General features: G+C 44.1%; 1 protein-coding gene across 1 annotated transcript in view; it reads right to left on the reverse strand.

Moving 5' to 3' along the window:
• The window catches only part of LOC138466089 (extracellular calcium-sensing receptor-like), a 137,993-nt gene that overhangs the window by 36,400 nt on the left and 74,160 nt on the right, over positions 1-27,433 (reverse strand). The window contains exon 4 of the mRNA XM_069607227.1: positions 27,006-27,233. Within this exon, the coding sequence (XP_069463328.1) occupies positions 27,006-27,233 (228 nt within the window). The remainder of the gene's footprint in view (positions 1-27,005; positions 27,234-27,433) is intronic.

Here is a 27,433-nt window from a genome sequence, read left to right on the forward strand (position 1 = left end):
AGACTTAACATGTGAAGTTCTATTGAGTAGCTCTAAACACTGTGAACACCTAAGTGCCTCTCCTCCCCCTAGGGGCAGCCTGAAAATGTGAAGTTCTATTGAGTAGCTCTAAACTCTGTGAACACCTAAGTGCCTCTCCTCCCCCTAGGGGCAGGCTGAAAATGTGAAGTTCTATTGAGTAGCTCTGAACCCAATGCATGGAAAGCTAAAACCGCTCAGGAACTCTATGGATTATCAAACGTCCAAGGGCCTGCAGATAAATGGTGCTGATTTATGTTCATAGACTGTTCCAGAGCCGCCGCAGAGCTCCATAAGTATGAGCCTCTTTGTCTTACACGCTGATCACTAATAAAATTAAGTTTTAGGAGGGTTATGCTTAATAAATAGGCAGACCTACAGATGATTCTTTGCTGTACTGGCACAAGACTTACAAACATATATTTCATCATTTCCATTGTACAATCTGTTGGAACAATTACAGCATTGTATCTTCAGAATCATTATGACACTGGGTCCAGAGCCTACCAGCTCCAGCCATTGCACTGCTTGCAACTGGAAAATACACCATTCCGCCGCACAGCTGCCAGTCTGGTAGACAGATCTACACAAGTTTCATGTCTGCACTGGAGCTTTTTCTAGACTTAAACACATATATTACTATCGAATCGTTTCCATTTTACAATATGTTCGAAAAATTACAGAAGTTATCATTGATTTATTTATGACACCGTCGCCCTGATCACGAGTTGGGCGGTAGCCCTTAAAAGCGGCGGAAACGGTACTGCCGGTGCATTTAAGGGTCTGCCCAATCTCAAGTTTGGCGTGTTTACTCCAGCTCAGAGCTGGGGTAAAACACGCCATAAAAATGACCCTTTTCGGCTCAATTACCACCGGCCACATGGTAATTGCCCTGAAAATTCCTCATCAGGTCCAGTGGACCCAATGGGGAGTAATGGTTAGTCCCCAACCCGTGATCCGGCGCTATTACCACTGGACGGGTGGGCACTAACGCAAATAAAGATGTGCGGTATCCCAGCCAGGATAATGCCCAACTCATGATGAGTCCCTGTGTCTGTCCTGTGACAACCCGCCGCTATTATGGACTCAAACTGTTAACATTTCTGCAATTAAAAAGAGGGTTTGTAAAAGACCCACCTGTCCTTTTTCAACATTATTTAGCAACCCTTCATTAAGGCTGCTCTGGAGAAGAAGGTGGCACTCATCTGTTTTTAATACTTTATCAGTAAAACGAATGAAGGTATGAGTATCATTGCAGGGATTCAGTAATAACCAGGGATTCAGTAATAAACCCCCTCTGTCTTCGAAACACTTCTATTTGAAGTGATCAGACACAGCACCTTCCTCGTTTCTGATTGGATTGAAAGGCTCATCATTTAGCTGGAATAGATATGCAGTTGTGATTGGTTAGGTGTAAACCATGTGAGTTGGGAAAATGCCTTTTAACTTTACATAGAATGATGACCTGCAGTGAGCGAGGATTGGTTCATCCTGCTGGCTCGAGCACATGCATGTTGCATTATAAAACCAGGGCCTTCACCCAATGTCCCACCAGATTTCATGGCTCTTCCAAAAATCCTACTACTCAAGCTGGCTCGCTGGTCTCACTACATAGTAATGATTGTAAGAGCTCATGACCTGGTGACTCTGGAAGTCTCGATGAAAGCCCATGATCTTTCAAGTGAGAGCCCCCGGAGGTATGTAGGAGAGGTCCGTTTGCAGCCCTTTGACCCTGTTCAGACAAGAGTCATGCGCACCACAGGAGGAGTCACAACAGCCTCCAGGTAGTGAGTCTCTAACTTGTACCACCGAGTGGGAGCGTCCATGGCATATTCTGTTGTCCCAAAGCTGAAACTCGTCTAGTTTAAATCTCGCGGAGTCACCACACGTGCACTTGGGTTGGTCCTGTGATCCGTCCACCATGATGGCGGGTGCCAGCACATGTGCAGGGGTCCTGCCTAAAATCTTTAGTACCATACTGTTGCATATGGTTCGCATTACACAGGGATGCAGTGCAGTCCAATGTTAGCGTTCCCGCTTAGGAAACAAACACCTTGGGCCTCATTACACGGATGGCGCTAAGGAATTACCGGCACCGGTAAGGGCATCGGTGCCGGTAATCCCTTAGCACCAAACTACGTGTGGCCAGACCACACGTTAAGGAAGGGACCCGCTGAGGGACTTCAGGGCAAATAACGGTACCGCTGATAGCAGTACCGTTATTTTCTCCTTCCCCATTCCCATTGAGCCCTATGGGGGCTCAAATGGGAATCGGGAAGGGCCTTGGTGAATGGGGAATTACCGCCCCGCCAACCTTGGAGTGGGGCGGTAATTCCCCCATTCACCAAGGCGGAATCGGTAAAATACCGGCGGCAACCATGGCGCTAATAGCGCCATGGTTACCGCTGTCCGTGTAATGAGGCCCATTGACATTTCTTCCTAGCCGCTGCCATGTTGTGGTCCGAATGCCACTCCTAAGCTGAGTTATCTTACTTAGCTCAGGTAAGAAGAAGGAAAACATGACACAGACAGGCCGCAAATATGCAAAACTAGTAACTATTTTGCATTGGTGGACTGATCATTTAAAAAACAAAAGGCTAAACACTATTCCATATTGCTTGACATATGATGTAGTTGTTTTAACACATTGGGCCTCATTACGAGTTTGGAGGTAGCTATGCCGTTTTTATTGGCATGGCTACCCCGAAACTCCGGTCCGGGACCCACAAAATGGGAATAACGTGCCATTCCGACATTTGCGTGCCTGGTAATTCCCATTCGCAGGACCCTGACCCGGTACGTCCCCATTCCCATTTGAGCCCCCATAGGGCTCAAAGGGAATGGGAGCATGGTAACAACGGACCCATTCATAACAGGACCGTTGCTACCATCCTGTTCTGCTAGCTGGTGCCGCTCTGCATGTCTTGTCTGACCAGGCGTGAAGATCGGCCCTGCGAGCAGAACTCGTAATGTGGCGGTAGAGCGACATCAGCGCCGGCAGCATTACTGGCGCCGTTATCACTCTACTGCCGGGGTCGGAATGAGGCCCATTGGCATAGTTGGCAAAAATATAAGGAAAAGAACATTCATTATCTGCGGGGACTGAACATTGACATGTTGTGGGATTACAAGTGTACGGCTTTGCCAGTTTTCCTAGAAGGGGACGTGAGCAGTAGTTAAGTTGGTGAAGAGGGCATTTATACTGTAGTTCACAGCCTACAGTGAATCCCCCAAACGTCTATGACATAATTCAGTGTTTTTATTTGAGTCCAATCTATTCATTTGACCTTTACCATTATTGCAACTTCCCAAGCTGCAACAATTCAGAAATAAAAGTCGAGCACAGGGAAATCGAGCCTTCCGGTCAGCTAATTCGAGGGTTACAAAATCAGAAGCTGGGATGTGCAATAAAGACCTTCCTGATGTGTATTTCCCAACTACTTTCCAATAAGTAGTTCCAATAAGTGATCATGGCATTCAGAACAGTGCTGCCCACAAACCCACTTAAAAATCAAGTACAGCACTAAGTGTCTGTGATTATGCAGCCCCTCAGACGGCCTTTATATGTATGTATGCATTTATTTATTTATTTAAATTCTTCTAACGTGCCACACGCCCGCTGGCCAAAGGGCGCACAAATAAAACATAAGAGACATAGATAAAGGGTCAGAGGACAGGTCGATGGGGGGGTCAGATCTGGGAAGATAAGCGACTATCCTGGTGCAAGATTGAAGAGATGAGTCTTGGTCTTTTTGTTTAATACTTGAAGGGCCTTGATCTTTCACAAGTCAGGCAGGAGGGCTTTCCAGGCCCCAGGGACCATAATGTCAAAGCTGGTGCAACTGAATTCCCCAACTGGAACCGAGGCTGTAGGAGCAGCGATTGATCATGTGATCGGCAGAGTGTGGGAGGGTTTATTGGCCCCAAGGCAGTCAGAGAGGTATGAGGGTGCCTTAAGGTACTTGCATTTAAGAGTGATGGTTAACAGCTTGTGGGTAATGCGCTGTATGACCAGCAGCCAGTGAAGGTTCCTTCTCACAGTGGAAATATGATTGCGAGTGGTAAGGCCATGAATCACACGCACTGGCCTATTCTGGATAACTTGCAGGGACATAATGTTGGCCTTAGAGGTGGTAAGCAGCAGACTGTTACAATAGTCCAGACGAGAGATTATCATGGCCGAGGCCAGAAAGGATCTATTGCTGAGGAAGATAAATCGGCGAATGTGATTGAGCAGTTTGGTAAAATAACCACAAGAAGCCCGAGTGCGTGCAACCTGGTATTTCATTGTGAGCTCTGCATCGAGCACAACGCCCAGTGTCCACACACTCTTAGCTCCTGTGATTTTGTAATTGGCGATTGTAAAGCTTTGGTAGTTAGAGGCCAGATTTTTTACCTTGTGTCCTGAATCAACAATCAAGAGCTCAGTCTTGTCTGTGTTCAACTCAAGGGAATTCAGTGACATCCAGGCCTGGATGGTATTGTAGATGGAAATGATGGCCACGGCGTCCTGTGTGTACGAACCTGAAAGCTCCAGGACGACATAGGTATCATCAGCATAGTTAGTGTATTGGACAACCAAGTCATCGAGGAGCATCAAGAGTGGCATGATGTAAATGTTGAAAAGAATGGGAGAAATGCGAGAGCCATGGGGGACACCAGAGGTGAGGGCAGGTGGAGAGGAGCTGGCATCATCAACGGCCACTCATGCATTACGAGACCAAAGGAAGGATGCAACCCACTGTGCTGCTAGGCTGGAACATGTAGCCCAGTCCTTCAGCCTAACCACCAACATTGAGTGGTCGACCAGGTCAAAGGCGTCTTAGAGATCCAGCAGCATCAGAAGTGCTGGGTGGCCTTTATTCACAATACCAATTAGATTGGACTTGAGATCCAGCACGGCCATCTCAGTGCCGTGTCTGGCATTGAAGCCAGATTGCTGTGGGCCCAATATGTTTTTATTTTCACAATGTATTCCTGAAATTGAAAATATGCCCCATGTTCTAAGACATTTGTTACAGGGAGATCATTCTTGGCAGTGAGTGGGTCGATATGACTCTTCTTTAACAGTGGCGTGATCCAGGCATCCTTTAGAGCAGAGGTCTTCAAACTGTGGGGCGCGCCCCCCCAGAGGGGCGCGGCCACATCCCAGGGGGGGGGCAACACAGCCCAGTATGAAATGTAAAAAAAAACAACTTTTTTTTCTTTTTTTTTTTTTTCTTTAGATTGGAGCTAATGGGAAGGGGCAGCTCACATGGTCAGACGGTCTTAGGCACCAATGAAAAAATGGCCAGCAATTGCAAATGGATATTCAGTGTTTAGTCACAGGCTGTTTGAATAGTACCCAAGGGGTTGTTTTTTGTTCAAATGTAAACAAATGGTGATATTTAAAGAATATTTATTCAGCAACAATGGTCAAAACTATTAGCTGCATAGTGAAGTAACTCCTCAAACTGGCCCACATTGGCTAAAAAAAAGTGGCCCATTTTTACTGGCCTACACTAGCATTTTGCATTTTTGGTACGGTCATCGCCCTATTGCCCTATAGGCCAGTCCAAGCCTGCTGGCTCATCCATAATGGATGAGGGGGCGTCCAGCCACTGGCCAACTCACGCATTATGGAGGAGCCGAAGAGCCAGCCTAGTGAAACACTGAGCACTCCCTCAGCTGCTTTTTCCAGCTGAAGGAGTGCTCCTGGGCTGGCTGAACTGTCAAAGGGAAACTCTGTTTGCCTTTGACAGTTCATTTCCCCAGCCGCACATGATCACTGAGCCATGCAACGCTGGTGGTGTTTTGCTTTGCCAGCCTTGCATAGCTCATTGGAAATGCTGGCTGGGGCACTGCATGTATGTATGTGCGAGGGGAGCTCCTGCGCCTCCTTGCACATACGGGCAGAGAAACCTGGAGCGGAGCATTTTAGCAATCACTCAAGGTACATTTATGACGATTTATTTGTTATTTAAATGTGTATGGATGTATGTATGCTTGTGTTATGGGACTGTGGTGCGAGCAGGATGGGCTACAGCACTGAGATAGTAGTGAGAGTAGGATGGGGAGAGCCCAGGGTCTGTACTGGGAGTAGGGTGCGGTGACGGCACGCAAAGGTTCATAGCGATTTCTACCTACTGCCCATCTGGCACTTTTGGGGGGGCCCGGCTTACCCAAACTTTGCTCAGGGGGGCCCAGGCCAAAAAAGTTTGAAGACCACTGCTTTAGAGGAAGAGAGATATGGCCTTTGGAAAAGGAAAGGTTAACTAGTCTCATTTCCCATGGGGCCAGAGTATCTAGGCCTGCTATAAAGATACTGGAGGGCCAACTATCGGCCAAGCATGTGGTGGGTTGGCTAAATTTGAACTCTGAGTGAGACATAGCCAGAGAGGTTGCGCTTGTCGGTGGAGGACAGGAGACCATAATGGGAGTGATTCTCTAGAATGGCTTGCTGGTGCCTCGTGATATTTGAGGCATATTCATTGTGAATTCTTTGGCACCTAGCAGCATCTTTATAAGGATCTGGGTTCATGGGGACTTTGCCTTCAAATTCTTTCAAAATCATAAAGAACTCCCTTCAACTGGATTTGGCCTGTGTGATTCTGTTATTGAAACTTGTGGTCTTTGCTTCTATGATAGCTATCTTAAGACTCTTTATGGATTGCTTATAGGAGAGCAACATAAGGGGAGATGGGAACTTCCGCCATTCCCTTTCCGCGGCCCTCTTTAAACTTCGAACGTTGATGATGGAATGCCACTACCGGAAGTCCCGCCAACAATCTTCCTATATGTTGCAAACCGGAAATTGCGATATGCATAATGCCAATAATGGTCCCTATACCACGAAGAATCCTCGAGGCAAGGTATCCATTAAGGTATCCATTAAGAAAGCCCTATATGATGTACCCGCAGAGAAATGACAATCTCTTGAAGGAGGTTCCGGAAGAAGTGTGAAGATGAATGACAGAGAAGACTGGTTACGCCACATGAAGCAGAAATGAGGTGCCCAAAAGAGATGCTAAAGAAGGGAGTCTATATACTTTATAGAATCTGATGGTGGAGAATTGAGCAACATTTATGTGTGAAATGCCAATTGTACATGTAGAAAGCGCTGAAGAAAATGAAAGTCGTTTTATAATTGTACAGATGCTGAAACGCAAGTAGACTAAGTAATCAAAAGGCTGGCTATATGTAGTGAATAGACTGCAGGCGGTGACACCAATATATATGTATATATCATCTGGACGTTCCACGTCATGTTTTAGCAAACTAGGACCACATGAACAGAAGGACTGAAAGTGTGGCGCAGTAGAAGAAAACAGCTGACGATGAGGGAAGATTCGAGAAAGGTTGTCAAGGATTGGGGCAGCCAAGAAACTGGCTATCTATTCGAGAAGATACAATGAACGTGAGAAGCGAGGAAAACTCCTGTTGAGGTTTAATGGAAAAACACTAGAATTGCCAGGTTTTATTCATTTAATAGTGTTACATACGAAAGGAAGAGCTCAAACACGGTCTCCTGTCACAAGGTCAAGATGAAAATAGACTTTGGGCAAGCTACACCAAGACTTGAAGATAAGACCATGCTCACACTCCCTTCTATTCTCAGGCACATTGATACTTTACATAGCCAACTTCAAAGACAATTTGAATGGCAGACAGCAGGAGTGATGATGGAAGATAGGCTAATTGGGTGGAGATGTATGGTCAAGTCCAACCCACAAGGGTAGAAGCGTGCCAACCAATCATAGAGGGCCACATAGCTAAGAACCCTATAGTTTGAAAACCAATTAAATGTGTGACAGCGAAGACGACTTGCACTCGGAGTGGGCATAGCGTCCACCTTGCCTTAGAGACCCAATCACAAAGCTGTCCCTCATAGAAAGTATACTTAGATGTTCCCCTTAAGCCTATCACAGCCTCAAGTAGGTTTCCTTATTTTTCAACGTGGTATGACATCAGCGATGATGAATTTATACTATATGAATGTACATGCTTTGAGAGTTCTCGAGATTTGAGCAAACGTCTGTTGATTTCCATTGTACTCCCTATTTTATGACAATTGCAATTAAAACAGTAATTTTTTTGCCCACTTCCTGAGTCAGTCTTATTATTGGTGGAAGAGTAAAATCTGCATCCCCATCCATCCCTATTGCGCTACCTTGCTTAAAGGGCCTACGGATTCACGTGCAGAGGGAGGATGGTTCAGACCCATCGACCAGTAGGTTTCTAATGTTTCGGATGAACTGACACCCTCTGCCATCTAGCCAGAAGATCAGTTTCCTGTGGAGAGGGGCTGATATAGAAAACTTACAAGGAGATCGATACAGGTGGGACGGGTACCTCTTTTATTAAATGCCTCCTGGTTTCCACAGGTCCTTAGCGGCCTGAAGGTGACGGTGGTCGAATGGAGTAGGGGGATGATACCGAAGGTCCTTAGTGGAAGAGCGAATGGTGAGTAGATTGATGGGACTGGTAAAATAAGGGAATGGGATTGTGCTAATGAAGAAAATGAACAAGGGCGTTGTTTAGAATATCACGAAGAGCGTGTACACGAGAAGCGTTTTATTGAGCCCAGCTTCCTACCTCACGGCAGCTCTAGAAGGAGTAATTTTAAAACCCCAAGGGGGTAAATAGGCGGCACAGAAACAGGTTTATGATAGGGAATGACTCAAACTCCAATCGGGGTATTTTAGGGGCTAGGAGAAAAAAAGAGTACCATGGTGTATATGTGAAAAATAGATTAGTCGGTCTGTTTGTGTATTTTGTAAATTGAAAAGAGGTGTCTAAGAGCGACAAGAGTAACCTGTGAGGTTAAAAAAGAGATAAAAAGTTGTATTCTAATTTGTAGTCATTGTCAGCGCCGACTGAAAAGGTAGATTGAGATAATTGAGAAGTAGAGGCTTTGAGCGGCAGAGTTTGGAGTGCACTCATATTTGTAGTTTTTCTGAAACGCATCTGTGTAACTATTGTCACAATGGGGGATGTTACTCCACTGATGCATCTGTGCAAGATGCTGCCAAAACACATGCCTAAACTTAAACAGTATAGTGTGAGTGGGTAAAGGGAATAGCAGACAAGATGTCCATGCCATGGCCACAAGGAGGATCGCTGTCAAAAGAGCTTTTGCAACACATGACCACATACTTGCACGCTGCACACACAGGGAAGAAATTGGAGAAGAGGCTAGCTATATTAGAGCTCTGGAAAATATACCAGGAGGATTGGATACTTAATCAGTGTAGGGAGGAAGGTGTTGAGCCTTCTGCTCCCCTTACCTCACCTGAAGTAAACAGCGATAATACAGAAGATGTAAAATTGTATCTGTTAAATGAACTAAAAGCAGCAACAGGATATAGTAATCTGATATATAAACCATCTGCTTACAGAAGTGACGATAGTCCAGAAGAGACTAAATGAAATGAGGAGATCTTTAAGATCTTACAGGACAATGAGGAGAAGAGTGAACACCCAAATATATTAACATAAATAGAAGGAGAGATTAAGAGATGGAAAGGGGAAAAGGATAAAACTGACGAGGTAACACTCGTACAGAACAAATGGATGGGTGGACAGATATTGTTCAAGCTCGATGGGGAAAGTATTGAGGAGGTTAGGCAAAGGGAAGATCAAGACAAACAGGATAGAAGGACAGGGAATGAGAGAAAAGACTGAAAGAAGATGAGCAAAAGAGAAAGAATAAACAGAGATGCGAACAGATCTATCAGGAAGAACAGCAAAGAAAGGAAGAAAGGGCAGAGGAGCAAAGGAAGGATGACAATAGGTAGCGAGCAATTGAAGAATGAGATAGGCAAGAAAAGAAGAGAGAAGAGGAAGAAGCGCAGAAATTATGCGATAAGAGAATAGAAAGACAATGGGAAGAAGAAGAGCATAGAACGAATGAAAGAAGGGAAGAGAAAAGACAAGAAGAAGACAGGGTTAGACGGCAACTGTGAGAAAGCAAAGGGAATTAGATGAAGAAACAGAGCAAAAAAGAAGACAAAAGGAACATGATATTGATTGTTGAATATAAAGGAGTTCCTCCCATCACAGGGAGCAACGTCAGGGCTGTCTAGGGTAACCCAAGAGGAGAATTTTGACATAGGGAGCAGCAGAGGTAGGACTGATAAGGCCTTTCAAGACTCAAGGGTAAGTAGCAAATTGGTAAGCTGAGGCAAGAGAGAACAGACCCTGGTCCTCTAATCACGAAGCAAGGAAAGGGAACTGTTCGGTTTTGAGCATAGAGCTTTGTCTTTAGACAGGCTGACTATAAATAAGGGTAATGGGGATGGAAACCATACTAGTTGGGGGCTAGATATGTCAGATGAAGAGAGAGAAACCTTCCGTGGGGAGGAGGGAGGAAGTGCATGCGGTTCCAAGGGATGTCTGCAGAGAGATACGGAAGTCAGTTGTTCTGATCTAGAGCAGCCTAAAATAGGACGCCAGATACATAAAGCATGTCCAGAGCGACCTAAAGGACGATCGCATATTGAGAAGGTAGAGTCACCACAGGTTGTGAGCAGGCTGAGGTCATTGCCAGGCAGAAGATGATCAGGAACCATTGTCCCCACTATGGATAGGCAGACAATGGGAGCCGATTATGGATTTGGGTTCACACAGTTTCCTTTATTGGAGCAAGGATGGGCCAGACTGCAGTATATTCCCTGGCCAAAAATGGATCAGGATAATTTAAGATGCAAACTTCCCAGTTTAACAGCAGAAGCAGGGAGATTGATTTATGAGCTAGAAAAGATGATAGGAAGAAATACTCTAGCAATAGGGGACATTAAAGGTCTCCTAGCAGCCAGTCCTGGGGAAAGGGCTGATGACATTTGAATGAGAGCAGGTTACTCAAGTGTCAAGGCACAGAACACAGCACACAATGGAGCACCATGTAATAATTGTAGAGAAGATGTCTGGAGAGCACTCATGGTACAGTATCATGATACATCAGAAATGGGTGCAATTATGGCAAGTAAGATGAAAGTTGACAAAGATCTTCTTGCTTATATTCAAAGTATTCAGGAATGGTGGACTCTACAAACAAGGGAGCTGTGGGGCAACTCAGTGGCAGTATTTTACCACATTTTACATCAGAGATTACCAGAACAGGTACAGAGACAGCTCAAGAAAATTTTGGGAATGGAAGCAAAACCATGGGCAGAGATCATTTTGACTATAGCGCATCACTGCCAGATGTTACAAGAGAAAAATAAGAAGGAAGATGCTAGAAAACCTGAGGAAGCCAAGTTATTTCTGAAGAAATTGTCGAAGTATGCCATAGAAGGGGCGGTACTGACAAGCGGAGAAGGATTGGGCATGCAGCAAGCAGTGGGTGCATCACAGGCAAATAATCAATGCCAAATAGATCAAGAAGGGAATGGGGTTATGCCACGAGGCAGAGGAATGGGCTACAGAGGAAGGGGTGGTTTACAGAATAACCAAGACAAGTTTCAGAATATGCAGAATGATAATCAGAATGTGCAAGGAGGATTTAACCAAGGGAGGCTAGTCAGAAGAGCTCTTCCTGTATGTTGGACGTGTGGAATGACAGGGCACCTCACACGCACATGTGGAAGCCAAGTGTATGTACAGAAGGGCAATTCTCAAGAGGGGGGACAGCGTATCCTCCTGCATATAGCTCACAAAACAGGGATCGGTTTGCAAATACAGCCACAGTAAGCACCATTATGATATGATATGATTGATTATTTGTAACATGCTTAATACCCAGAGTGTGAAAGCGTGGACCTGGGAATCAAACCCGTGTTGCTCCGTGTCGTCTTGGTTCCAAGGCAAGCACGTTGCTGCTGAGCTATCCTCCCAAGACAAAATTGAATCTGTTACAAGGGCAGTCACAGCACACAGCCATGCAGATGCAGCAGAATGCAAACACAGGACAGTTATTGACACCTAGAGTAGGGGGTGTCACTGTTGTAGGAGGAAGTCCTTTTACAGGTACGGGGATAAGCATATACCCACAATAGGACAACTCAGAGGGCGACCAAGGTTTGATGTGACGATAAGAGGCAATACTTTTTCTTTTCTAGTAGACAATGGGGCTACTCGTTCATGTATAAAAGAGGGAAAATATCCAATGTCAGGAAATGCCATGAATGCACAAAGTTTCTCTAGAGCTACAAGCAGAGTTCCTATTACTGATGAATTACCAGTCTCTATAGGGGAGTGTGACACGTTTGTTCCATTATTGTAGGCAGACACTGGTTAATATTTTAGGACGAGATCTAATGGCAAAGTTTAATATGATGGTTTTGTTTACCGATGAAGGCCTAGGGTGTTCGAATCCAGGGATACATTATATGAACGTGGGTGAATTCATATTGGTGTTTATAGGGCAAATAAATGCCTCTAGAGCCCTTTATGGGGTATGCATCCTGCTGGCATGGCTACCCAGCTTAGTGGGAAAGATTATGAGAATACCTGATAGTTCTTGTTCAGGCCACAGATACCTATGGATGAAGAGGGGGACAGACTATTCCTCTAGAGTTGAATGCAGCCACAGTGAGAGGGGAATTGGCCATGCCTGAACGAACAGATGACAAGGGCAGGCCATGGAGAACAGTGATTGCCATTGGGAAGGGTATAGATTGACTGACGTCACTGATGAGGCTATGTTCTACTTCCTGTACCTAGATTATTTGTGGGAGTACCAGTCCCAGTGCGTAACTCAACAAGGAAGTGTCACAAGCCCCGTTTTAGTGGTCCCTATATTGTTGAGAACAATAGCCGGTCTGATAGCACAGTGAATGTAGTGCTCACTTTGACATCTGTGCACGGCCTGCTGACACAGGTTTGAATCCTGGCTGAGTACACGGTAGTGGCCGTGTAGTTATGGTTAAGTTGCTGTTTCCATAGGAAGAGCACTTTTTGGGTGGCTTATAACTTTGCTCCCCCTGGACGAATCCTCACCAAACTTTGCAAAAAAAGTATATGGCCCACTGTGAATTTTTGCAAAGTTTGGTGAGGTTTGGTCCAGGGGGGAAAAGTTATAAGGGGGGGGGGTCCCAAAACGTCTTTTTTTCCCATAGACATAATGGGAAAAAACTTTGCGCACGCCTACAGCCCAAACTGCTGGACGGGTTTTCACCAAATTTGCGGCAGGAGCGGCGGCTTGGTCCCGAAAGCGTGCTTTTGTTAATTTGGTGTAAATCCGTCCAGTGTTTTTTTTTAAAATGACCAAAACATAAAGCAAAGAAAATAGTGATATCTATGTCCGCTCCGCTGTCACACTTCCCTGTTCGCTCTGCGGGCAAGATACCGATTGTCTAAGGGGCTGGCGTCATGACTGTGGACAGGCGACATCTCTGCCGATTGGCTGCAGTGAGACGTGTTCTGCGTCAGATTGTTTGGATGCGCCCGACATCTTGGATCCGCCGACAGCGGAGCAGCAACCAGCAGCAACATGCTATTTCGAAAACTATTTTGCTGTGTCATAGTGCTTGGGGAGGTTCAGACAGTAAGAGATGGGTGAAAAACTACATTTGTTCTTGCAGTAGGTGTTCAGGATGTATTTTCTATGCCCGCCTTGTTTGGGATGTTTGTACGTACAGAAAATGAGGGGTCTAATAAGGGTTGTATTTCAGTCCGTCCTGTGCACAGGGAACTTGAAACTGTTCTAAGGACACGTGTGGTGTTAGCGAACATTGAACTTGAGTACATGCCGTAATTAAATTATTTTCTTTCTATGGGTGTGCCATTCATTTGTATGCCACCATTGGTGTGACATGCTGCGGTGGTTTTGGCCAGGGCCTAGAGTCTTGACTGCATGTTGTGTTTTCAGATTAATATTGAAGTCGGACTGGCGTCCTATGTTTGAAATCTGAGGCGGCCACCTGGAGTGTTTGATGGAAACAGTGGTTTACGCGCCGTGTGGGAGTAGCGGTTCTCATGATAGGATGCTGATATGTTGTTGCAAAGTGAGAATGTATTTGCCTTCTGTGTGAAGGTCAGTTGATTTGCTTTTTTGGTTGCGAGCCCAGTAGGCCCACGCATCCACGTCAATTCATAAGGGGCTGGTGTTTTTTGATATTGAACGAAAGGGAAACTTTAAAAGCTGCGCAAGGAATCAAAGCTTGGAAAAAAAAATACTGTTTGATAAGGTTATAGTTTAAAAACGCTTGTAAGGAACATGCAATATCAGTTCATGAATATTCTTTGAGGCAAACAGTTTGCTGTCTGACTTTGGCAAAAATAATGGAGGCTGTGAAGATGATGTAAGTTGAATTTTTACGACTGTACACTAATTGTGACAATGTAACTGAAGTATTATATTTTTGCGGAGTTGTAATTTTCCTCCAATAAGAGAGAGTGTATATTGTTCGCGTTTTCAGGGTAAGACTAGAGTCACCGTTGGTGACCGTAATAACTTTTTCTTTGAAATGTTATGCTTGCCCCCATAGCGTTGTGTATCAGTTTGCACGTTCTTTTGGTCTTGTGTAACATTTCGACATGTAATTTTTTCTTGCTTGTCCATTCATGCTGCCTCCATAACTGAATTACCATCTCACTGTGTAGTTTTCCTTTTTCTAACCCTTATCTGCGTTTGTAGGGTGTCATTATATGTACCCATGGTGAGCTCTAATATTTCTTTAAAATGTCATGTTTGTCCACTTACATTTGTGTAGTATTTTCCACAATCTTTGTAACAGTTTTGGAATTTTTTCCTAAAGGTTGGGTATTGACACAGATATTGTCTTACGTTTTCAGCCTAGCTACATTTTGCCGTACTGTGCGTGCCACGGCTTTCAGATGCCGAGTGACGGCTTCTTTCCACACCAGATGCAACTGCTGGTGACCGGGTGCCTGTCCATTATAATGTTATGGGATGACAGGCCAAGGCCGCTCTGTCCCTACGCTGAACTACCGACAAGGAGTGACTTCATATAATTTATGGTGGTGTAAAGCAACAGTGATGCTGCCGTGTTGGAAATACCTGTGCAAACAAATCGAGTGCTTCAACAGAAACGCATACTTTGTGTATGCGAAATTGACTGCATGTGTCTCTCCATGAACATTTTCAATGTTGGCCTAAGAGTCATTGCTACAAATTATTTGGAAATGGAATTAATCCATTCATCTGTGACAGTTGTTTGTTAAATAAAAGTACTTTCCAAATTCTAAAATGTTACTGTTTTCTTTTACAATCATGTGTATCGTTTCGAAATGTAAAGTACCACGTTATACATCGCTGTATGTTTATTTACAGGTTCACGGTACATACTGTTGCTTTTTCCTTGCTGTCATGGAAAGCAAAGAGGGTCCATGTATGGAACAACCGCCTTTCCTTTCGATGGTGGCCATCTTGAAAAAGGATTTTGTTTTGTAATCCGGCCCGCGGCGGGCCAGATTATAACCAGAAATCATATTTTTCCATAGCATACGTTAATGCTTTGCACATCTATACTATTATTGTCAAATATTATTGCGTCTATGTCCTTTACTGTGAAAGGTGGTTCTTAACGCAACATTTACTTTGTTAACGGATGGTTTTCTTTTTTGGTAGAATAACTACTAAGGCCATTTGCGACCGGAAATGAGGAAAGACCCATCACACAGTGATGTGGGGGAGCGGGTGTCCGGTGCAAAAATAATGTGCATTTTTGGTATTTCTAAGGTTGGGGCAGTGTTTGTCATGCTCCTGCATTACAGTACTGCTGCTCTTTCTTGGGGAGGAGAGATTGCCTTAGCTGATGTCATTTTCAGATAATTTAAACTTTTGCTGAAAGTATGCAATGTGTACTACATTGTTAATTGCTAACTACCAATACGTGTTTGCGCTGTGCAAGGCAAATGTTGCAGGTGGATGTTCCTACATCAATATAAAATCTGTTTCCACATTGTCGACGACACAAATATCTTAGGGCTGATTCATGGAATTATGTGCGCTGAAAAACGGGCTTTGTGCGCCATTCTGCCCGCAAATCCCTGTTTCACAAATGGGGATTTGCGAGCAGAATGGGGCACAAAGCCTGTTTTTCGGTGCACATAATTCCATGAATCAGCCCCCTTACTGTTGAGTGTTTATCGATTCGGGGACACGGTACCGTGCTGTACACCAGCATATTGTCAAGTGGTATTCACCGCAAGGTGTTTAAATAAGTCAGTAGTTGCTTTACATTATGGTTACGTGGCACTACTGTAAACCGATCATCTTTAGGAAAAAAACTTTGCAAAAGGGACGGTATGGTTAAGTTGCTCTACTGGAAACCTGTAAAATTGAGTAAAAAAAACTTTGTTAAAGGGACGTTATGGTTAAGTTGGCATACTAAAAACCCATACAATTCACTATAAAAAACTTTGCTAGAGGGTCGTTATGGTTAAGTTGCACTAGTAAAAACCTGTGAAATTCACAAAAACAACTTCACAAACGTCACATTATGGTTCAAAGTACAATCGAAAAAACCCTGAAATTTGACAGTTATGGTAGGCTAAGCAACCATACCTGCCCGCACCACTGTGCACTGCTAACACTAATACCCAGGTCATCAAAGATGACATCACAAATGTCATTGATGACATCACTGATGAGGAATATTCAAGAAGGGCACACGTGTGACAACCAATCATATAGGCCCACATAGTGAAGAGCCCTATTGTTTGAAAGCCAATGAAACGTGTATTTCATGATGGTAAAGATGACTTGCACTAGTGGTGGGCATAGCTGCTCATATGACCTTAGAGACCCAATCACAAACCTGTCCCCTATAGAAAGTATACCTAGAGGTTTCCTTATTTGGCCACGTAGTATGACATCAGTGATGACAAATGTTTACTATATAAATGCAATTTTTTTATGAAATGCTTTGAGAGTTCTCGAGAGAGACTTGAGCGAGACTTGAGCGAAAGTCTGTTGATGTCTGTTGTACTCCGTGTGTCATGACAATTGCAATTAAAACAGCTATTTATTATTTTTTTCAACTTCCTGAGTCGGTCTTATTATTGGTGTAAGAGTAAAATCTGAATCCCCATCCATCCCATATAGCGCTACATTGTTTAAAGTGCCTATGGGTTGACTGGCTTGACCATTTAGCTTTTGATTAATTTTGATTGGTGCAAGGGCATTCACGGCTACATTCAGAGCCGTTGGGAGGTGCGCCACAAGATTGGTAGCATTGTGTAAGCCCTCAATGGGTCCTAACCTGGATGTCAATGGAGCAGAGAATGATTGTACTTGAATCTACTTGAATCTACTGCATGTATACCTTATGACAAGCATTTACACCCACTGCCACATTTAGCTATTACCTGAGAACCATACACGTGCCTTCCTTCCAAGGAGATTCAATTAGATACTCATCAGAGAGAAAGATATTAGGGTAATGCCTGTAGGCATATCCGAGGTATAGCTTCTCTTCATGGACATGGATTTTCACATTCCTTTTGATCCTCTTATTTATTTATAAAACTCAAATGGAAAGCAATATATTTTTGGAAAAAGAGTGCTTACAAAATGAGAGGACATTACACATTTTGCATAGAACAATAGATAGGTGACACTGAGAATTGTTGCAGGTATCAATTATCGCCACCTCCATGTCAACCATCATTAGTGTTTTTTTAGTTTGGGCTACTAGGTGGAGTTTTAGCGCAACCTATAAGCCAAAACTATTGCATTAGAGTTCAGATAGGGAGAAAAGGCAAATGAGGAGGGATTCACAGCTTGCAAGTGTTGTTTTGTTATTTACCCACCAATTGACTGTCTATGGTCATGCTAATCCCTATGGCAATTCTCACCCAGTTCGTGCCCCTCCCCGGCCAAAACACCTCCTCATGGGAACTCTTTTAGCTCCCTTTAATTAAGCCTCACCATCAAACTCTGCACCCAAAGCAGCTGATAGTGTTTTCTCAAAGCAGTTTTATGAGTTTTTATTTATGACTTAATTGGAGTAATACGTATGCTGCTGGTGTCATAAATATGTCTTAAGCACTATGCATGTCCTTCACTGAAGGCCGGTTAAAAACAAGCAGTGGCAAATCCAGCAGTGTTGCCATCTGTATACATTTTAGCATTTTCAGGCCCTGCTATTAGACACTCAGGTACTCGCACCATTTTGCACCTGCTACCATCGATAGCCAGTTAATACCACTGCGGCACTGCCTGGCAAAGGCTTTTCCTATGCCTAAACAAAAGCTCAAACTGGTGACATTGTCAATGCTTGTTTTTATATCTTCCTAGTTTGTGGCTGTCGTCCCCGCTCTGGCGCCAGCACGTGTCCAATCAGCATACTGATAGGTTGCCATGTGGTGGGGGCTGCGCAGTCTCGGGTGAGCAATGAGTCATCTCATTAGTTTGGGCTGTTAGGTGTCAGAGCCATGTATACTCCAAACGATTGCATTACAGTACAGATATGCAGAAATGGCACGTTAATCCATGTGGCTATTCCCTCCCAGTTCCTGCCCGTCTGCACCAAAACACCTCCTCATGCAAATTCTTTCAGCTCGCTTTAATCAAGTCTTATCATAAAACGTTGGTCTCAAAGTGCCGCCAGTGTTTTTTCAAAGCACTCTTCTAAGAGCTAATGACGTCATTTGAGTTGTAAATATACTACTGGTGCAATAAAAATGTCATGCATTCTGCCATGAGCCACTCGATTTACAGGCACTATGCGCGGCCTTCACTGAAGTTCTGATAAAAACAAACATTGGTAAAGCCAACAACTATGGCTTGTGTATAGGCACTAGGCATTGACCAGGCGCTGCTATTAGATGCCCAGGTACTCGCCTCATTTTCCACATGCTACCATCAATGGGCAGTTAATAAGAGTGCACAAAAAAGTGCTTGCAGGCATGCATGCACAAAGTATATTTTCTTGTCATTGTCTAAATGAAAGAAAGAAACAAAAAAGCAAAACATTTTCTGGTCTTGTGACTTGGCCAAACACTGTTAAGTGCCCCCCCCCCCCCAACCCAAGCATCGCATCCCCCTCCCCCAAGTTGGGCAGCAGGGGAGCCCTCCATAAGGGTGGGACCATGGGGCATGTGCCCCATTTGCCCACACATAACGTCTCTCGAGTAGGATGTGATGAGATGAGCAGAGAGATAGGGTGGGGGGAGTCCATGGACAGTTTTGAAGATAATGACAACAAGCGTGTACTTAGCCCTATGTTTCATAGATAGCCAGCCATGGGCAGAGGAGAAAGAGGTAAAGCGAGAAATGTTGAAACATGTGTGGACCATGAAGTTGAGGATGTTATCCAGAGGTGAAAGAGTATAGTTGGGTAGACCATAGAGGAGGCTTGCACAGTTGTCAGCTCTAGAAAGGACTAAGGAGGAGATAAGCTGTTTTGCAGCATTGAAAAGAAGAAAATGACAGAACTTTCTGATAATGAGGAAGTTGAGTCTGGCTGCAGTGACAGATTTGGAAATGAAGAGAGAGAACTTGTGTGATGGTTCAAAGATGAGACCAAGATTACGAGTGGAAACAGAGTAAGGAAGGTTGTCAGGTTAGAAGAGAAGAAGAGTGGGAGAGGGAGAGATAGCCTGTTTGTGAGGAAAGTAGAGACCTTCAGTATTAGTGGAGTTGAGCAAGTGATACACCAACCAATATCTGATGGTGGAGAGACAGTTTTAAAGCTGGACTATAGAGAGTGAAGAGAAGTGGACCAAGGACAGACCAGTGGGGAACTCAAACAGTTAGGGGGCTAAGTGAAGTGGTCATGCTGTTCCAGGTCACCTTAACGTATCTTGGGGCAAGGTATGTAGCTAACCAAGTGAAGGCCTTATCTTTGATGCCAAAGAGAGATACTCTAGGGAGAATATCAGAGTGATTGATATACTTTCCAGCATTCTGTTCTACTGTCTCGCTGAGGGAATTGGAGGATAAAGCAAGTCTGTGCCTTCAGGTGAAGACACAAAAGTTCAACATCATGTCTTTGTCGGGTTTTCAGACTCACCTGAGTGGGGGGGGCACCTTTCTCACCGGATGGGGGGGGGAGATGAACATTTAAGATCTATTAGGCTTCAATCAATGAGGTGGCTAATCAATGATACACACGAAATCAAGCGTAACTTGCAACATGTCCTGGGGGCTGCCCTGCCCTACCCGCAGTATTCACCAGCTACACCTTGCATCTCTGTTATGTGGTGTTTGTGCTTCAAAATAGGTGAAAAGCTGTCCTAACCGACAGATTCGCTTGCTGAGAAAATGGGAGCCACCCAGCAATGTCAGAATTGCCCTAAACCAACAGAAATGCTTGCTTACCATTTTTCAAACAGGTGGAATGTTTAAATGATAGTTCCCAAGCGATAAGAAGGCAATTTATTCTGGAAGCATTGATATTGATTTCCACATTGACATTTTATTTTCAAATCAGACCCATAATGTTTACATAATGTTTACTAACAGATAGCACTGCACACAGTTTTGTATTTGTGTGTCTTTATGACTTGACTGAAAGCTGCAAAATGTACAGAAGAATTCTTTAGGTTGACATAATTTTGCATTCATATACTTGTATTCTTCCATTCTGTACATACTATTTTTGGTTCAGATAAGCATTTATATATTTGTCATTTCAGTTTACAATGTGATTTCTGTGCAAAATTCCACGAAAACACAAAGGACAATGCCCAAAATCTGTTTGCAGGATTTTGCTTGCACTTCGGATGTTTAGCTCCCCACTGCCGGGATGCACCACATTGAGGGAGCTACGTGAGCACTGCACTCATTGTGTTTGTGGGATTTTACTCGCACTTTGAAATTCTAACACCCCGCTGTCGGCAATGTGGAACATCCTGGCAGCAGGGAGCTAGAATTCCTGAATGCAAGCAAAATTACGTAAACACACAGAGTTTCTTATTTGAACACTTTACAGTTGGTTTAAAAGTGGCAGAGAAGGAAAACAACGCAAAGGGAATGCATCAGGAAATAGAGGAGGGGCGAGCCAGAAAATGTATGTGTGAAGCCGAGCACAAACAGTCAAATTTCGGGGTCATGCAGGGTAAGCATCTGCATGACTCTTTTCAGCTAACAGACGTAATCATTGAGGCAATCAGGGTTTGAGCACTACATGATATGTGTCACAACATTGCCTATTTTGTATTGTAAGACATTAATACATTTGAAAACGGACTTAAAAAGGATGAGCAGCAGCCCTAAACTACATTTAGAAAAACAAGGAAATGAAACCCAGAAAGGACAGAAATAATTACTGCTGTCGAAAGTATTGCAAATTACTTTAGCTATTTTAATAAAAAAAAGATAATACTCACATGATTCATTCTATCATTTTATATGGAAGATGCATGGAATCTTTCCAATCCGAAGACGTTCATCCAAGATGGCCCCCTCCATGGAGGAGCTCAAAAGTTCTGAGACGTGGGGATGGGTGGAATTAGCCATTGGGATTAGCATGGCTACGGGCAGGGAAGGCAGGGAAGGGGATGGATTCAATAACCTAACAACTGTATATAGCAACTGTACATCCCTCCTAAAAATGGCATCTCCATTGGAAAAGCATTACAGACCCTCATTCAAAGCCCATGTGTGAAGCTCTTATGTTAAAGCTCTTATTTTAATGACAATAGTTTCAGCTCAAAGGTAGAGCTTTCAGTGCCACCTAATAGCCCTAACTAATAAAGGTTTCCATGACGAGCGGAAGAGACGAAGTTGATAACATTCAGGAGAGCTGTCTCTGTAAAATGCAGAGGTCAGAAGCCAGATTGAAGAGGGTCCCCAAGGTTTTGAGTATCAAGGAACTCATTGAGTCGATTAAATGATACTCGCTCTAGGATTTTGGAATAATGTGTTAGAAGAGAGTCGTGCCGAATTTTGGCAGGACATTTAGGATCTAGACCAGGTTTCTAAAGGAGATTAATGACAAAATCTGTCTTATAGGTGAGGGAAAAGTGGCATTGTCAAGAGAAAAGTTGAACAGGGAAATGAGATGTGAAGGAAGGCTGCAAACTATGTGACTCACAATGTGCAGGGACAGTGAGTTAGTGGGGACATGTGAAGGGTTAGCCTTGAGGAGTAGGGCAAGAATCTCATAATGGTTGGTGGGGCAAAGGAGGACAGAGTAGCAGGAGAGGAGGGTAGGAGTGGTGGAGAAAAGTGAGCAGAACGAGGGGATAGAAGGTAAGTAGCGAGGGCATTGTGAATGGTATACATTTTAGAAGCAAAGTAGAGAGCAAGACCATTTGCAAAAAGAGAAGAGTAGATGGAGGTGGGTTTAGGAGGTGAAATAATTGAGTTGAGCAATTATTGGAGGTGCCTAGGTTGGGAGGATTGAGACGAAATGAGAGAGAGATAGAAGTGGCATTTGACAGAGTCAAGAGTAGAGGAGTAGTTGTAAAGAGCAGTGAGATAGTGTTGGAGATCGGTGGGGTGTCTAGACCTGTGCCAAAAGCAAAGCTTTTTCTGCATTGTTGTTTTCTGAGTGAGGATGGAAGACGTAATCCAGGGCCGTGGATTTCAGAGTGAGTGTAGTAGGAGGGTAGTGAGATAAGAACGGGTCATAAAAAGCAGTGTTAAAGTTAGTGAAGACTTCTGCAGTGGATGGACAGATGTGTTCAGTGTAGGAGTGAAGTTAGTGGTGTAGGTCAAAGGTAGTCAGGAGTTTGGAGGAGGGACCCTGCTCTTAGTAAAAGATGTAGTAGAGACAGAGTGAGGAAGAAGCAGGAGTGGCGATTGAGGCCAAGATGGTAGAGTGTTTGGAGGGAGAAGGAGCAGTGGAGATAACAGAGGCAGAGAGTTAACAGGCAATGCGAAGAAGATCAAGGGAGTTTCTATTTGAATGGATGAGTGTGAACAGAAGGAAGTGAGTGTTAATAAGAAAAGCACTAAAGTCAAGGAATAGAGCAGCACAAGGAGAGAAGAGGTTGAAGTGAACAATGACAATGAGGAGGTTATTGGGAGGGAGAGAGTCCATTTTTGGGAGATTAGTTGAGAGATGTGGTCAAAGAATTGACCTACCGGACTAGGTGGTCGGTAGAGAGAGTTAATATGTATTCCATAGGGGGAAATGATTATTGAGAAGTGTAATAAGGTCAGGAAACCAAACATGAGAAGGGAAGAAGTCAGAGGTAATGGGGGTGGTATTGGAGACAGACTGTGCCTTCCAAAGAGGAATGGAAAGACGGTGAAATGGAAAAATAGCGACGTTGAGTCTGAGAAGTAGAGACATGCTGGGTGTAGCTACAGGTAGAGGAAGTATAATGGAAGTTAGGGTTCAAGTAGGTTTTTACGAATAGCAAGTGTAGGGGAGTGAGAAGAGAGGTGGCGAGGAAAAGAGATGACACGGATTGCTTGAGAGTTGAGATGGTTTTGAGCGAAGGAGAGTGAAGAGAGAAGTAGAAGCTAAGGGAAGAGATAGCATGAAAAGTGCATGGTGAGGGTGAAGCTGAGAATAAGCAATCATAGATACTTACAGACAAAGAGCATGACACAGCAAAACAAAGGATTGTAGACCAAGAAGCAAAAAGGTGGTCTTCACTCTTCACTGTGCCTCCCTTAACTGGGATGTGCCGGGCTGGATGTCCCTAGGGAGTTCCGAAGTGATGACACACTCTCTTGTCACCTGAACACTTTTAGCTGGAGATTGGGCTGATTCAAGGTGCCCGCTTGAAGTGATAATAATAATAATTTGGCATTTATATAGCGCTACGAGCCCTCAGGTATCTGAGTGCTGCTTATTATTACCCACGGTGTGTGGTGCTCATTTATGGACCTCGGAAGGATGAAAGGCTGAGTTTGGCCCTGCCGGGATTCGAACCTGTGTTAGCAGGCTCTGCACGGATGTCAAAGCAAGCGCTCTACTCGCTGTGCCACTTGACCGGGTGATGCCACCAACCCAACATGCCCACAGGAAGTGAGGTCACCAATCCAAGATGGTCGATGGAAATGAAGTTACAGACAGAAAGTGAAGCCAAAAACTAGAAGGGATGACCCATGCTCTCGTCACCTGCTCGCCTAGTCCATCAGTGGTTGGTCTCTCTTATTTTGTCCCTGGTGTGGCTGGGATAAGTCATTTCCTTCCTGATTGTTGTTCCCAGAGGAGTCTCTACTGGCCTTTGGCTGGAGATTGGGCTGATTAATAGTGCATTCTATTTTCAGGGTTGTCGAGTGATTGGTTCAGAATTTCTGACCTTGACTGCGATGGATGTACCTTCTTGTTTCAGTTTTTTTAACCCGTATGTAGTTAGTTTAACCTGTAATGACCTTAGCAATCATGTCCTTGTTTGTACTTGTACTGGTTACTTTATGTAAGACTTCAGGTATTTAGAGTAAATGTTATGGAGGAATTGGAAAGTGATACCGTTGATTTTGTTTTCTATTCTCTTTATCTCTTATTCTCTTTGCAATAGGAAGCTAATAAAGATTTTTCAGGTCTGGTGAGAAAGATGGTCCAAGGATTGCTTTCGAAATTGCGTCTACCTGCTTTGAGTAAGTTGCAGTTGGCTTAGTTGGTTTTCAATTAGTCCTAAATATAAAAGTCTAGAAAAGAGAGGGCAATGGCTCTGGTCACATTAATTAATTTGCTGTGTCTTTTCCAAGTGGGGGACAAGTCTCCTAACGATGTGGAGCTGAAATTGGGGTTTTTGGGCTAGCAAGTCTATGGGCCTCATTACGACCCAGGCGGTAAGGGGTTAACGGTGCCGTAAAAGGTGGTGGCGCCGTTAACCCCTTACCACCTAATTACGAGGTCCCTTTGCGGTTCCCTACCTTAACGGCTGGTTTTACCAGCCGTTAAGGATTGGACTCGCAAAGGGACCTTGGAGGTAATTACGGTGCCGTAATTTGCGGTACTGTAACTACCGCCTTCCCCATTTCCATTGAGCCCTATGGGGCAAAAATGGGAATGGGGAATGGCCAATGGTGAATGGGGAATTACCGCCCCGCCAACCTTGGAATGTGGCGGTAATTCCACCATTCACCAGGGCGGAATCGATAAATTACTGGTGTCAACCATGGCGCTAATAGCGCCATGGTTTAGGCCTGGGTCGTAATGAGGCCCTATGTGTGGTTGTAGTGAGAGTTTAATGTTGAAAATGATACTAGATTCATTACCTGAAACACATCAGATGCCCTCTACATTTAATGCATTTTTAGTAAATTTGGGACCTAAAAGAGAGTTGGTTGGGTTTGTCTAGGTAAGCTTCTAGGCACCATTGGCACGCTATCCTATGCTTCATGGCAAGAGGTATACGCTGAGAAAGACCACCATGTTGAATATTTGATTAGGTAAGTTTGAGCATTCATATTGTGTTGGGTGATCTATTGGCTACAGTCTTGTTAGGGTGTGGGTGTGAGTGGCAACCACAATCAGTTTATCCAATGGAGGCGCAGGGCTTAGCGGGAGTTCTGGCCACTGTTTTTGGTGTAGATTGTTAAGTTCTGTAATGTTAAGTGCTGATGTGATGTCAGTTATGGTGAGAGGCTGAGAAGGTAAGTAGGACACAGATTAGGTATCAAACCAGATAATAAATCACTAGTTCTAATCAAGGAACAAATACTAATAGGCGTGAAGATATATATAGCAAGGCATTACATGGAACAGCAAGACACTAAAATGGCGTTCGCAGCATAGCAAGGTATGCAAAGTCATACAAGGCACACAATAACCTGCTTCCCAAACTCAAACCATTGTCCTCTGCAGACAGGTTGCATTTTAATTTTCTCATGTTGCCAATGACAACCTCTCTCTCTCTCTCCCTCTGTCCCGCTCTCTCCCCCTCCCCCTGTGCCTGTCCCTCTATCTCTCGCACAACCTGAAACATTGCATTGGGATTGGGAAATGGCAAAGGAGTCGAGGCGGCTGACTGGGGATGCCAATCATTACCCTAAGTGAGTTGGCAAGGGCTCTGGAAATCATGCCTATTGAAGTACAGAGAAAGAGCTGCTTAGGATATGAAGAACCCAGACTCTCATTTCACATTCTTTGGTATATAGATCACCCTGAGCGCATGTCAAACCTTACTTGAATTTGTTCATGTGTTGTGACGTTTGCCCATCTGGCAAACAAAAACGGGTTTCAGACAGTCAGTATGGCCTGGGCCAGACCCTCTGGTCTTTTCTCCCCACAGTTCTATCCCAGTGTGTCCAAAAAGCCTTAAACCCCTTTAGCTTCAGTTACAGACAGGTTCTAAAAACCCTCATTCTTCATTGGGGTCGAAATTGGGATGAGATGTCCCTCCTATGTGATGATGGGGGAATCATTGGGGACACTAAACCCAAACTACAAAGAGTAAGTGAAGGGCTTTCTCAGCTTCGACCCTGCCTAAGGAGTGAGCAGTATGTGCAGGCAATAGGATTGAAGTGCACATGGAGGATTTCGTTTACTATTCTATATGAGTGTGCCAAAGTAGGAATTCTGGATGTGATGGGCCATGAGTAGGAGTACTTTGTTTCATTGTTTGCCTAGATATGATTGCTTGCTTACTAAAGAATTTGGCACACTTGACATATTGGCCTTGTTGCATGGTCCATAATTCTAACACAGTCCATGCCAGAGTAGTGATGCACAAACGTGAGTCGATGTAGCAGGTTCAAAGAGACTATGCTGCAGGTGATTTATTAGTTGAAGAGTACAACCTGTTATCTTTCATGTGTCGTAGACAAATCGGTACACTGAGCACTGCACTTCTGCTCTGGCATACAATCTTATAGGTTGAGTACGTGGTAGGCCATAAAATATCCTTACCTCCCATTGGTCTATTTATTCACAAAACTTTGTAAGTTTCTATGATGGATATAAGATGAGCAATGGTAAGAGTCACACATGCCCTGCGAATCTCTATCACTAATGTGGTAATTGTGCTTGGCTGAACTCTCCCAAAGAGCAGTGTTTTTTCAGAATGGCCTGAAATATGCAAACAATAGATGCAGAAACGATTTACAGGTGCATTTCTCTCAAGTATATTGATGGCGGATAACTTGGACTACATCATGTGTGTTTCTATGCAATCAGTTACTGATGCAAGTCTTAAGATAGAAGTATTTTGAACAGGCAGGCAATTACCTGGAAGCAGCAGTAACTTACCTGAGAGCTTCCAGATGTCCACAGGATTTCATTGCCATTGAATAGCAATTTCTGCCCTGCAGGGTCACTGCCTTCATATTCCCCCACCTTCCTGTGCCACACAATGCCCTGGGGACTCCGCTGCCAGTTTACAATGTCGTACCGTGCTGGGGGCTCACCATGCCCATCAAAGAATTTCTCTGCTATTCCTTTTCCTGACAAGCACACATTCTTTATGTAGTGTAGAAGCTGGAGGTGTAGATAAAATGTTTGTCAATCATTTGAGACTCATGATCATTTAATTACTATCACTGCAGGTGGAGGTATGCTCTAGAGAAGTCATCTTCATGAAAGGTATGTCGGGTGAGGTTGGGAAGTGGCCTATCATGGCCATCTGCACGCCCATTACTCAACAATTACTCACCCTCGTTGAGGTAAATTTGTCTCTC

Source organism: Ambystoma mexicanum, chromosome 1p (genome assembly GCF_040938575.1).
Source record: "Ambystoma mexicanum isolate Mex_15411 chromosome 1p, UKY_AmexF1_1, whole genome shotgun sequence".
In the NCBI taxonomy this organism is placed as follows: Eukaryota; Metazoa; Chordata; class Amphibia; order Caudata; family Ambystomatidae; genus Ambystoma; species Ambystoma mexicanum.